General features: G+C 41.2%; 1 protein-coding gene across 1 annotated transcript in view; it reads left to right on the top strand.

The window, feature by feature from the left end:
* eif3hb (eukaryotic translation initiation factor 3, subunit H, b) overlaps positions 1–12213 on the top strand; it is a 201373-nt gene that overhangs the window by 18611 nt on the left and 170549 nt on the right. Inside the window, exon 2 of the mRNA XM_068032173.1 lies at positions 5095–5251. Within this exon, the coding sequence (XP_067888274.1) occupies positions 5095–5251 (157 nt within the window). The remainder of the gene's footprint in view (positions 1–5094; positions 5252–12213) is intronic.

The following is a 12213-nucleotide window of genomic DNA, read 5'->3' as shown; positions in this document are numbered from 1 at the left end:
TTTTAACTTCCCCTATATTGACTGGGACTCACTTAGTGCTAGGGGCTTGGATGGGGCAGAATTTGTAAGGAGCATCCAGGAGGGCTTCTTGAAACAATATGTAGACAGTCCAACTAGAGATGGGGCCATTCTGGACCTGGTATTGGGGAATGAGCCTGGCCAGGTGGTCGAAGTTTCAGTAGGGGAGCATTTCGGGAACAGTGACCATAATTCCATAAGTTTTAAGGTACTTGTGGATAAGGATAAGAGTAGTTCTCGGGTGAAGGTGCTAAATTGGGGGAAGGCTAATTATAACAATACTAGGCAGGAACTGAAGAATTTAGATTGGGGGCAGCTGTTTGAGGGTAAATCAACATCTGACATGTGGGAGTCTTTCAAATGTCAGTTGATTAGAATCCAGGACCGGCATGTTCCGGTGAGGATGAAGGATAAGTTTGGCAAGTTTCGGGAACTTTGGATAACGCGGGATATTGTGAGCCTAATCAAAAAGAAAAAGGAAGCATTCGTAAGGGCCTGGAAGGCTAGGAACAGACAAATCCCTTGAGGAATATAAAGACAGTAGGAAGGAACTTAAGCAAGGAGTCAGGAGGGCTAAAAGGGGTCATGAAAAGTCATTGGCAAACAGGATTAAAGATAATCCCAAGGCTTTTTATACGTATATAAAGAGCAAGAGAGTAACCAGGGAAAGGGTTGGCCCACTCGAGGACAGAGAAGGGAATCTGTGTGGAGCCAGAGGAAATGGGCGAGGTACTAAATGAGTACCTTGCATCAGTATTCACCAAAGAGAAGGACTTGGTGGATGATGAGCCGAGGGAAGGGATGTAGATAGTCTCAGCCATCTCATTATCAAAAAGGCGGAGGTGTTGGGTGTCTTGCAAAGCATTAAGGTAGATAAGTCCCCAGGGCCTGATGGGATCTACCCCAGAATACTGAGGGAGGCAAGGGAAGAAATTGCTGGGGCCTTGACAGAAATCTTTGCATCCTCATTGGCTACAGGTGAGGTCCCAGAGGACTGGAGAATAGCCAATGTTGTTCCTTTGTTTAAGAAGGGTGGCAAGGATAATCCAGGAAATTATAGGCCGGTGAGCCTTACGTCAGTGGTAGGGAAATTATTAGAGAGGATTCTTCAGGACAGGATTTACTCCCATTTGGAAACAAACGAACTTATTAGCGAGAGGCAGCGTGGTTTTGTGAAGGGGAGGTCGTGTCTCACTAATTTGATTGAGTTTTTTGAGGAAGTGACGAAGATGATTGATGAAGGAAGGGCAGTTATCTGTATGGACTTTAGTAAAGCCTTTGACAAGGTCCCGCATGGCAGACTGGTGCAAAAGGTGAAGTCACACGGGATCAGAGGTGAGCTGGCAAGATGGATACAGAACTGGATCAGTCACAGAAGACAGAGGGTAACAGTGGATGGGTGTTTTTCTGAATGGAGGGATGTGACTAGTGGTGTTCTGCAGGGATCAGTGCTGGGACCGTTGCTGTTTGTAGTATATATAAATGATTTGGAGGAAAATGTAGCTGGTCTGATTAGTAAGTTTGCGGACGACACAAAGGTTGGTGGAGTTGCGGATAGTAATGAGGATTGTCAGAGGATACAGCAGGATATAGATCGGTTGGAGACTTGGGTGGAGAAATGGCAAAGATAGAGTTTAATCCGGACAAATGTGAGGTAATGCATTTTGGAAGGTCTAATGCAGGTGGGAAGTATGCAGTAAATGGCAGAACCCTTAGGAGTATTGACAGGCAGAGAGATCTGGGCGTACAGGTGCACAGGTCACTGAAAGTGGCAACGCAGGTGAATAAGGTAGTCAAGAAGGCATACGGCATGCATGCCTTCATCGGTTGGGACATAGAGTATAAAGATTGGCAAGTCATGCTGTAGCTGTACAGAACCTTAGTTAGGCCACACTTAGAATATTGCGTGCAATTCTGGTCGCCACACTACCAGAAGGACGTGGAGGCTTTGGAGAGGGTACAGAAGAGGTTTACCAGGATGTTGCTTGGTCTTGAGGGCATTAGCTATGAGGAGAGGTTGGATAAACTCGGATTGTTTTCACTGGAACGACGGAGGTGGAGGGGTGACATGATAGAGGTTTACAAAGTTATGAGCGGCATGGACAGAGTGGATTGTCAGAAGCTTTTTCCCAGGGTGGAAGAGCCAGTTATGAGGGGACATAGGTTTAAGGTGCGAGGGGAAAAGTTTAGAGTGGATGTGCGAGGCAAGTTCTTTACACAGAGGGTGGTGAGTGCCTGGAACTTGCTGCCAGGGGAGGTGGTGGAAGCAGGTACGATAGCGATGTTTAAGAGGCATCTTGACAAATATATGAATAGGATGGGAATAGAGGGATACGGTCCCCGGAAGTGCAGAAGGTTTTAGTTTAGGCAGGCATCAAGATCGGCGCAGGCTTGGAGGGCCGAATGGCCTGTTCTTGTACTGTACTGTTCTTTGTTCTTTTCCCAAGCTCATTTCATAAAGGAGATGTTATTTATGTCTGTGCTAATTCACTTACCCAGGTTATTAATTAGACTGAATTCAGGTAGAATTTTATGGAGGTAGGTAGATAGTTTCAAAATCCACGAGCTGACATTTACACTAAAATCCTGCTTTTACCTTAATGACTTGTGTCAAATGTCTCCAATCAGTTCATACAAATAATTTAGTTTGAAGTTATTATGGAGGCACACATGATGTAACAGCATTGCTTTGGTACTATTTGAAGGAGGAATTTTGGTTAAGAGAATGGGAAATCTCACTGCTCCTTCAGATCATTCCTGAGGATCTTTTAAATCTAGGGGTCCAGAACAGGCAGATGGGACCTTAATATAGCATCTTATCTGAAAGATCGACTCCTTCTGCTTCCGCAGTATTTTGCTTTCATCTGAAGGATGACTCCTTCCAAATTGCCCTGTCCAACAATGGATTGAATTGGAAATTGAGCCCAGAAATGAAAGAGCTAGAAAATGAGCTCAGCTGATTTTCCCAAAAAGCTGGTTATTATTACAGAGGCTCAGGCCTCCACTAAGCTAAGCTCCAGCTGTTGGGATCAAGACACCACAAGTATCTGCCTGAGTCTGCAAGTGTAATAGTACCCCTAGAATCTCTGTGCACACTTTTGCAGCAGGTGACGCATGTGAACTTCTTTCTCTGGTAGTTCAGCTGTTGGTGAGCTGAGAATATCAAATAAATTTGAGTTTAACTTGGATTTTGAGACAAGTTAATGGGAGTATTTGTGAGAGCCTGTTATAGTGAATAGACTCGCTTACTGAATGTAATATTTGAAACTTAGGACCTTGGTTGACACTATTTTATTCTGACTTTAAATTTATTTCAAAAATAAAATCATCTGTGTTTAGTCTGTTTTATTAAATAAGGAACTAAAATGAATGAACAAACATTGACATGCCTTTTCTGTCAGGAGTCTGGGCATTAACCAGCCTGCAATAATGGGAAAGGAGCTGGTGCTTTCAGCACAGGGAGGGTGCCCTCGGAGGATGCTACATGGGTGGTGTTGCTGATGTCATGAGGTGCCAAAGGATAGTTATTTGCAACTTTCCAATTGGCATTTTGGACTCAATACTGAACTTTGTAAAAGATGTATGACGTAGAAGAATTATTTTTCATCTTTAAGAGTGCAAGTGAAAAGATTCTCCCTCAACAGTGAACAACTTGCATGCAAAAAAAATCCCAAATATTGAATATTTCAAGAACATTTTGAAGGGGAAGCAATATTAAAAGGGCATTTAGATCTGGAAATTGTTTTACTCTTGAACCAAAGAGATGTGGAAATTATTTTTTTATCTTCTATAGAAAAGTAGGCATCCAGTTTTACTTGTCCATCATCCCACCTGTGTTGCCAAGATTTCCATGTAAATCATCTAACTCTACTATTCTGTATTAGTTTGTAGGCAGTGTGTAGGTGCGACCTTTGTGGTCAAGTTGAAGCAAAATAAAAATCTTCTGCATGACTGGCCTGCATCTGAACCTTCCAAATTCTGCATGTGGTCCTTTTTTAAATTTGTTCATGGAATGTGAGCGTCGCTGGCTAGGCCAGCATTTATTGCCCATCCCTAATTGCCCTCGAGAAGGTTGTGGTGCCGCCTAGAACCGCTGCAGTACTTGGGGTGTTAGTACACCGAGTGCTGTTGGGAAGGGAGTTCCAGGATTTTTCCTAACAAACCACAGCTGCTGTACAAAGGACCGGAGTCTCTTAAAATTAGCTTGCTCAATCAGGCGCATAAATGCAGAAAAATGAAGGTGAAATATTTTATTTTCAAAGATAACTGCTAATATTTGACCTAATTGGCTTCTATTTCAAAGAAAATAACCTTCCCCCAAGCCATGGGTCTTTTGCTGTGACTAGTCTTAGCCTTCTCATTTCTTCTGCTCTACAACCCCACCCCCTCCACCCCACCCTAATATTTGCACAACTTCCGACCCCTCACCCTGCCAGTAAAAATAACAACCTGGTTCGGTGCCCTGAAGTTAACCTTGGACGTTGACCAAACCATCCATTAAATAAGAATTAAAAGCAGGGCCTTAATCTCGAAGGAGCAATGGGCTTGTAGATGAGGAGGCAACCCCCACCCAGGTCTTCAGGAGCGATGAGAAATAAAGAAAAACCTGCCTCCACTCAAGGTAATTCAGGCGGTCAAATGGAAATGGAACATGCACCAGTGTGAAGAAAACCCCTTTCTGCAGATGGGAAGGGGTGCTGACAATGTCACCTTCTGCCCCTGAGTGAGCAGAACAGCCAGATCTACGTAGACAAATGTAGGCCCCTTCTTCTCTCTACACCCCCCATACTCCCCTGCTGGTCCTACCCTGCTCCCCACCTCTCCTGCATCATCATCCTTCCCTTCCTCTCTATCCCCCCCCCCCCACCCAAAACCCGAGATAAGTTCCCTGCCTTTGTTTCCCCTGACCTAATAACACCTATCCACTCTTCTTTTAACCCCCCCCCCAAAATTATTTTCTGCCCTTCTTGATTATTTTGCATTTTTTAATTCATGTATCTATGTATATATCCATATTGGATTCAAAAAACTTGGATATTGAGTTTTTATTGGCATGTCACCATGTTTGAACTATAGGTCGTGCTGAAGATTATCAAACATTTCCAGGAGGAGGGTCAAGGTAATGAAGTGGTCCAAGGAGTTCTTCTGGGACTCGTGGTAGATGATCGCCTTGAAATTACCAACTGTTTCCCCTTCCCTCAACATACAGAGGAGGATGCTGACTTTGATGAAGGTATGTTGCGGCTGGTACCTTCTTTAAAAATTTAAATTCTATTTCAAGCTCTTAAAATATTGTATTGCTCTCTGCACATCTTGGTTGGTGTCTGACAGTGTTCAAATGCCAGTTTGAATTTAACTCTGTTGCATGGTATAGGCTTCCAGTCAATGTAGGAAAATGTTTTTTGAATTGTAGCAGACTGTACTTGTATTGCCACTGAGACTTGTGTTTGTACCATTTGATGGCAGTCATCATGTTCAGTTATATAAGGCCTGCTATTGGCAGATTGGAAACTAAAAGCTCATTAGTTTTCAAAATTGAAAATTGGGCTTTGAATAATTAATCGTCACTTAAATCTTCTCTCTCATTGTGAATTCACTGGTAAAGTAATTCATTCACCATCCCACTAACACATGCCCCGTGCACATCCGTCTACAAATACATGCACACACATGTATCCATGCACACAAAAAATTGATGGTAGCTGTGAATACTCGCAGTACAGATGAAGGTGGTATTAGTATTGAATTTATTTAACTTATTAATTCCAACAGGATGATAAATTCACTACATCCAACAATCCTTTGCAACTTGAAACCACTGTGCCTATGCCCTCTTTGGTAGTTAATTGATGCAGTTCAAGTAGTCACTAATTACTATCCAGTCAGTGCTACAATACACTTTACTGAATCTTCACTTCATTAAAACCTTTTCAGTTTTTCAGAAATTATGAACCAGTTGTGCCACCATTTTGCCATGTGTTTAGTTTTGAATTGGTATTTAAAACGGCTTATTGATGGCCCATAGCTCTCAACTACTTGTGACACACATTTATCAGCAATCAGTCAACCTAGATCATATTGAGTGTGTCACTTATTATCTTGCCATCCTTTTCTTGTATATCAGGATTTAATATTTACAAGAATATTTACAAGCATAGAGAAGAAAAAAAACACATATTTTTAAGATTATTCTTGTGTTCTTTCTAGCACCCTCTTGTGGAGTTAAATAATAGATTAGGAGTGGGTTGCCTGTCGCCTTGGAAGGGGTGGGTGTTGGAGTGATACTGATACTAAAAAGTTTAGTCTTCAAAATAAAATCCCATTATAGTATTTTTAATAAGCTGTAAGAGAAGGAATTGCATTTATCTTCATTTATCTCAGGACATCCCAAAGCACCCGTTTGCACACAGTAAGGTGTCACAAGTGAGAGTGGGATAAATAACGAGTCAATCTGTTTTGGCGGTGTTGGATGAGGGGTAAATGTTGGCCAGGACACTAGAAATTGTTCAACTTTTTTTCTGCCCATCTGAACAGGCAGACATAGTTTCATGTTTCATTCAAAAGATGGCACTCTGACGATGCAGAAATCTGTGAAAACTGCACTGAAATTTAAGCATAAATCTTGGCGTGGAGTTCGAACCCACAAGCTTTTGACTCCGAGGCGAGAGTGCTACTACTGAGCCAATGATCGTTATTTGCAAAGTGTGGTGGTGATGAAGCTATTTAGCAGCAGGATACTTAGCACACAATTTGAACTAAAAAATTGGTAATGTATGCAATTTTCAGAAAGTGAATACTGTTAGTGGTTTTAATATTTCATTTTGGAATAGTTTTTAATATTAAACATTTACTCATCAGGAATTCTAAGTGAAGTTAACATTGTGATTTTGCACAATGAATTAGACCATTGGATTTTTAGCTGAAATAATTTCATTATGAATTATAATTTTTTTCATTTTAGATAATCTACAGTGGTTCATAGTTTATAGGGCTGTTGAACTTGGATTGTGAATCAGCTGAAAAATCATTTTATGCAGAACTTGTGTATGCTTTAAAATAAAATCTTTTCAAAGATTTATTTATTTAGTTTTTTATTTATTTAGAAATACAGCGCTGAAACAGGCCCTTCGGCCCACCGAGTCTGTGCCGACCAACAACCACCCATTTATACTAACCCTACAGTAATCCCATATTCCCTATCACCTTCCTATACTAGGGGCAATTTACGACGGCCAATTTACCTATCACCTGCAAGTCTTTGGATGTGGGAGGAAACTGGAGCACCCGGTGAAAACCCACGCAGACACGGAGAACTTGCAAACTCCGCACAGGCAGTACCCAGAATCGAGCCCGGGTCCCTGGAGCCTTGAGGCTGCGGTGCTAACCACTGCGCCACTGTGCTAGGGCTCCTTGATGCCCTACTCAGTCAAACGCTGCCTTGATGTCAAGGGCAGCCACTCTCACCTCACCTCTTGTGTTCAGCTCTTTTGTCCATGTTTGAACCAAGGCTGTAATGAGGTCAGGAGCTGAGTGGCCCCTGATGTAACCTGAAGTTCTGTTACCATCAAATATTTTTTCATTTGGCTTATTGTATCGGAACTGTGTTTTCTGCTAACGTTTCTATTGGCCTATTTCAACGTTTGCATTAAATTAACTTTTTGATGAAGCCGACCACAAATGAATGGGTTAAACAGAGTACTTGAGCAAACTTTGTCAGTTATTTTACCCTTGAAGACCAGCTTTCAATGGTCGTGATTGTATTGCTCAACTTTGCATTGTTGTCATGTCAACTTTTGTCATTGGGCCGTAATTTTGTGTGGCATCTTATTGAATGCTTTTTGAAACTCCCCAAGTACACTATATCCACTGATTCCCTCTTAAGGACCCTTCTAGTTACAACCTTTCAATCCAGGGGGATTGTTCTAGAATCCATGGAATTCTGGAAGATCAAAAGCAACGCTTCCACCATCTCAGCAGTCACTTCTTTCAAAACCCTAGGATGTAGGCCATCAGGTCCAGGGGATTTGTCTGCTTTTAGTTGCATTAATTTCTCCAGTACTTTTTAAAACATTAATATTAATTTATTTTAAATTCATCATTCTCACTAGACCCTTGGTTCCGTGCTATTTCCGAAATATTTTTTGTGCTTTCTACCGTGAAGACATGTAATGTCTTTCATTTCCTTATTCCCCATTATAATTTCTCCTCTGTCTGCGTCAAAGGGCCCCATGTTTACTTTTGCTAATCGCTTTCTTTTTATACACCTATAGTTGGGGACTGTGGTGGAGGTATAAATTACTTTGTGTAATCATTGCTGTTTAAATCATAAAAATGTAGTAAAATATATATTCCGTATTTTATTACATTTTATTTATATATATTGTGTATATATATATATTTTAAAAATCAATGGCAGTGCCTCGATTCGAGATTGATGTCTACTCAAGGTTGCGAGTTTCTGCCATGGGTCTTCATGTGACTGAACACGTCAATTCTCGGCCTGCAGATCTTTGAGAATGTGGGGCAGGATGTCCCATGAGGTAATGGGATCTGGAGTGCAGGATTTTCTTCTCTTCTCTGCTGCCGCTCTGCCTCATCTTTAAGGCATTTGGATTCGAAGCATGATGTAGCTTGATGGACAAGTTGTACCCTGGTAGAAGCCCTTGCGTGACTTTTTTTAATGTGGGGACCTTGGGGCGCCATCATTGTCCACATGATCTTGACAGGCTGGTGGTCAGATTTCGGTAATGCGTCGAACCACAATGACTGGGACCACCTTGCAGCTGCCTTTGCAGCCGGTGCGATACACAGTCTTCCTTTGCCTGTTCTGCCGTTGAGGACCTTTTTGGACTGCATTTTGTCTGGCACCTCCCCCCGCCCTTGCCACCATGGGTGGCCCAGCCAGGAGCAAGGAGCTCCCAAAGACATCGTTCAAGGGATTGTTGGAGTGCACAAGCCTCTCCATCACGTCCAGATGACGATTCATGGCGGGATCAATAATATATGCTGTGCTTTGCTTCAGCAATATATTTGGGCATGTCCTGAATTGTCATTGCTATTCGGCATGACTTTGGTGTGGGAAGTGCTTTAGTGTAGAGTCATAGGGCTGGATTTTAACGATCTCAGCAGCGATCTGGAAAAATTCAGCCCATGAAGATCATAGAAGGAAGCCATTTGACCCATTGAGTCCATTCCGGGTCTCTGTGGAACAATCCAGTTAGCCCCACTCCTCCATTCGATCCCCTTAGCCCTGCAAGTTTATTTCCTTCAAGTGCCCTTCAGTTTCCTGTTGAAATCATTGATTGTCTCCACTTCAGCCACCCTCGTGGGCAGCGAGTTGCAGGTCATTACCACTTGTAGCGTAAAAAAGTTGTTCCTCACATTCACCTCCCATTCTGTGTCCCCTAGTTCTTGTACCATCAGTTAATAAGAACAGTTTTCCCTTCTTCAACTTATTGACGACTGTCATAATCTATCCGATTTCCCCTCTCGCTCCTTTTCTCCAGGGAGACGTACCTAACCTTGTAACTAAAAATCCCCATCCCTGGAACTATTCTGGGAAATCTCATCTGCGCCCTCTCAAGGACCCTCACATCTTTCCTGAAGGGTGGTGACCAGAAGTTGATGCAATACTCTAGTTGGGTCCTTAACCAGACCTTTTATAAATGTTCAGCATAACTTCTCTGCTGTTGTACTCTATGCCTCTGTTGATGAAGCTCATGCTCCCATATGTTTTGCAAACCACTATCTTAATATGTCCTGTCACCTTCAAAGATTGATGCACATGAATCTCCAGGTCTGTCTGTCCCTCCGCCCTCTGTAGAATTGAGCCATTAACTATATTGCCTCTCCCTATCCCTTTTGCCAAAATGCATCACCTCTCTCTTGTCTGTATTAAATTCCATTTGCCACTTGTCTGCCCATTCTGCTAGCCTATCTGTCCTGTTGCAGGCAGTTCGTATCATCCTCACAGTTTGCCACATCTCCAAGTTTGGTATCATTGGCAAATTTTAGAATTCTACTCCGTATTCCAAGATCCAAGTCATTTATGTATAGCAATAAAAGCAGTGGTCCTAGGACTGACAGTTGCCAAACACCACTGTCTACCATCTTCCAGTCTGAAAAACAATCACTCGCTATTTTATGTCCTTGAGCCAATTGTTCTCCAGTTGGACACTGGCCCTCTTAGTCCATGAGCCTCAATTTTGTTGACCAGCCTTTTGTGCAGTACTTTATCAAACGCTTTCCTAAAATCCATATAACCAGCATACACTGCATTCTGTTCATTAACCTTCTCTGTTACTTCATCCAAAAATAGATAAATATAAAATCATAAACTGGATAAAGAATTCCAGCTAAATGTTTCACCAGAAATATTTTATGTATTATCCAAAAGTAGCACATCAAAAAGGAGTGTTTGTAACCATAATTTCCTGTTCATTATGCATGGCCTCATTTTCTTATGTGGATTGGCATCTTGTTTCTTTACTTCAGTTACAGTTATATTTCATTTACAGTTTTTAAAAATTCTGCTATAGTTTGAAAAGGTAATGTTTAAATATTACGGTGTAATATATGGTCGAACTGAAAAAATATTACTCCCTTGTGCAACCAGTGCAGTATGTCTAGAAAGGACTGAAACAGATTTTCTGGGGGCTTGTCAGTAGAGATTTCCACTAATCCTTCGTCTGTTTCAATGTGGCGCCCTCTACAGGGGATTTGTGGTGTCCGTGAACAGGCCAAGCAGCAAGCTCCTTTTTTAAGGAGGCTCTTTAACCCGTCAGACTGAACAATCCTCAATGAGACACGGTGTCCAAGCCAAGGAGTATAAAGCAAGAAATAGGTGTTTGATTTAAATCATGTACACAAAGCAAAATAAAGATTAGAAAATGCAAATGGGATTAAGGGAGAGAGATGAGTACAGAAAACTTCAAAAAGAAGTTAATTAAATCTGCAATGTTAATTTTCTTCTGAAGGAAAGCGACTTCACACTTAAATTAATTTTCCAGTGCCAGACAGGTTGTTCAGCTATTATCATTTATTACGACATGAAAAACTCACTCCTAAATGCAGGAACCCTAATTTTTTCAGTTGTCTTAAGTACAAAACTAGTGTGAAAATACCACAAGTTCACGTATCAGTGCTGAGTATATTGGCAAGGACTGCACCTGTGGAGGAGCAAGGTTTTTCTGACAGCAGCTTCTGGATTTCCATATTTAATTGCGCATGTGAGGACTCCAGAAGTTGCTATCTGATTTACCCTGTAATAACAGTGAGCACTGACCGCCTCACTGTCATTATTATAGCAAAATCTGGGCCATTGACTTGAAACAACCCTGAAACAGTGGAACACAACCCTCACCCACCTTCCCCATCACCCCCCCCCCCCCCCACCTCATTCTTACCACAAATATTTCCCTATCCCAGTTTCTTTCTGGATGAAAAAAATCCCTTTCAATTTTAATTGTTAAACAACTATCTAATTTATCTACACTTCATTTTCAATTTCCTTCCATTGTGGCCGATCTATAATATACTCCTGGTGGCTCAACTGATCCCTTGCTGTTCCTCAGGTTAGTCCAGAGGGATTCTGTTTGAACTACTTTATTCAACTCTATACTTTGATGTTTGCCTTTAAAAAGGGCTAAGAAACCTTTTCTCTTATCCTTTTTTGAAAATTTTACATCTAAGAATATTTAATTAGCAATCATGAGCCAGCTGCAGGCACGTTTCAACTATTTTAATCAACATTAGTGCCTAATTTTGGTTTTTTTTGTAATCTTTATATTAATATACATACATTTAATTTGAATTTGATTAGTTTTGGCTATTTTTCCCTTTTCTGCCAACCCACGTACTTTTTTTCCATAATTTTGTCCTGTGTAACCTCCGTCAACTCTTACTTGGAAACCTAAAGTTAATTAGCTATTATAAAGAGCAAGAATAAATTATGTTTGAGAAACACATGAAAAAAAAAATCAGCTGCACCAGAATGTATATGTATTTGAGTCTCTTTTCAACTGATGAGAAATTTTCCACATACTGGTCACATTCTATTGATTTTTTTTTTGTTAAAACTGTGGTGTTCTTTGATTGGAACTTAAAATTGTAATGACCCTTTCTGTTCATAAGATATGTACAATCAAATGTGCATGACCATCTGCTGGATTTGGTACTTAAATCCAAAATGCCTAG

Source organism: Heterodontus francisci, chromosome 5, assembly GCF_036365525.1.
Source record: "Heterodontus francisci isolate sHetFra1 chromosome 5, sHetFra1.hap1, whole genome shotgun sequence".
Classification (NCBI taxonomy): Eukaryota; Metazoa; Chordata; class Chondrichthyes; order Heterodontiformes; family Heterodontidae; genus Heterodontus; species Heterodontus francisci.
This window is presented reverse-complemented; position numbering and strand designations above follow the sequence as displayed.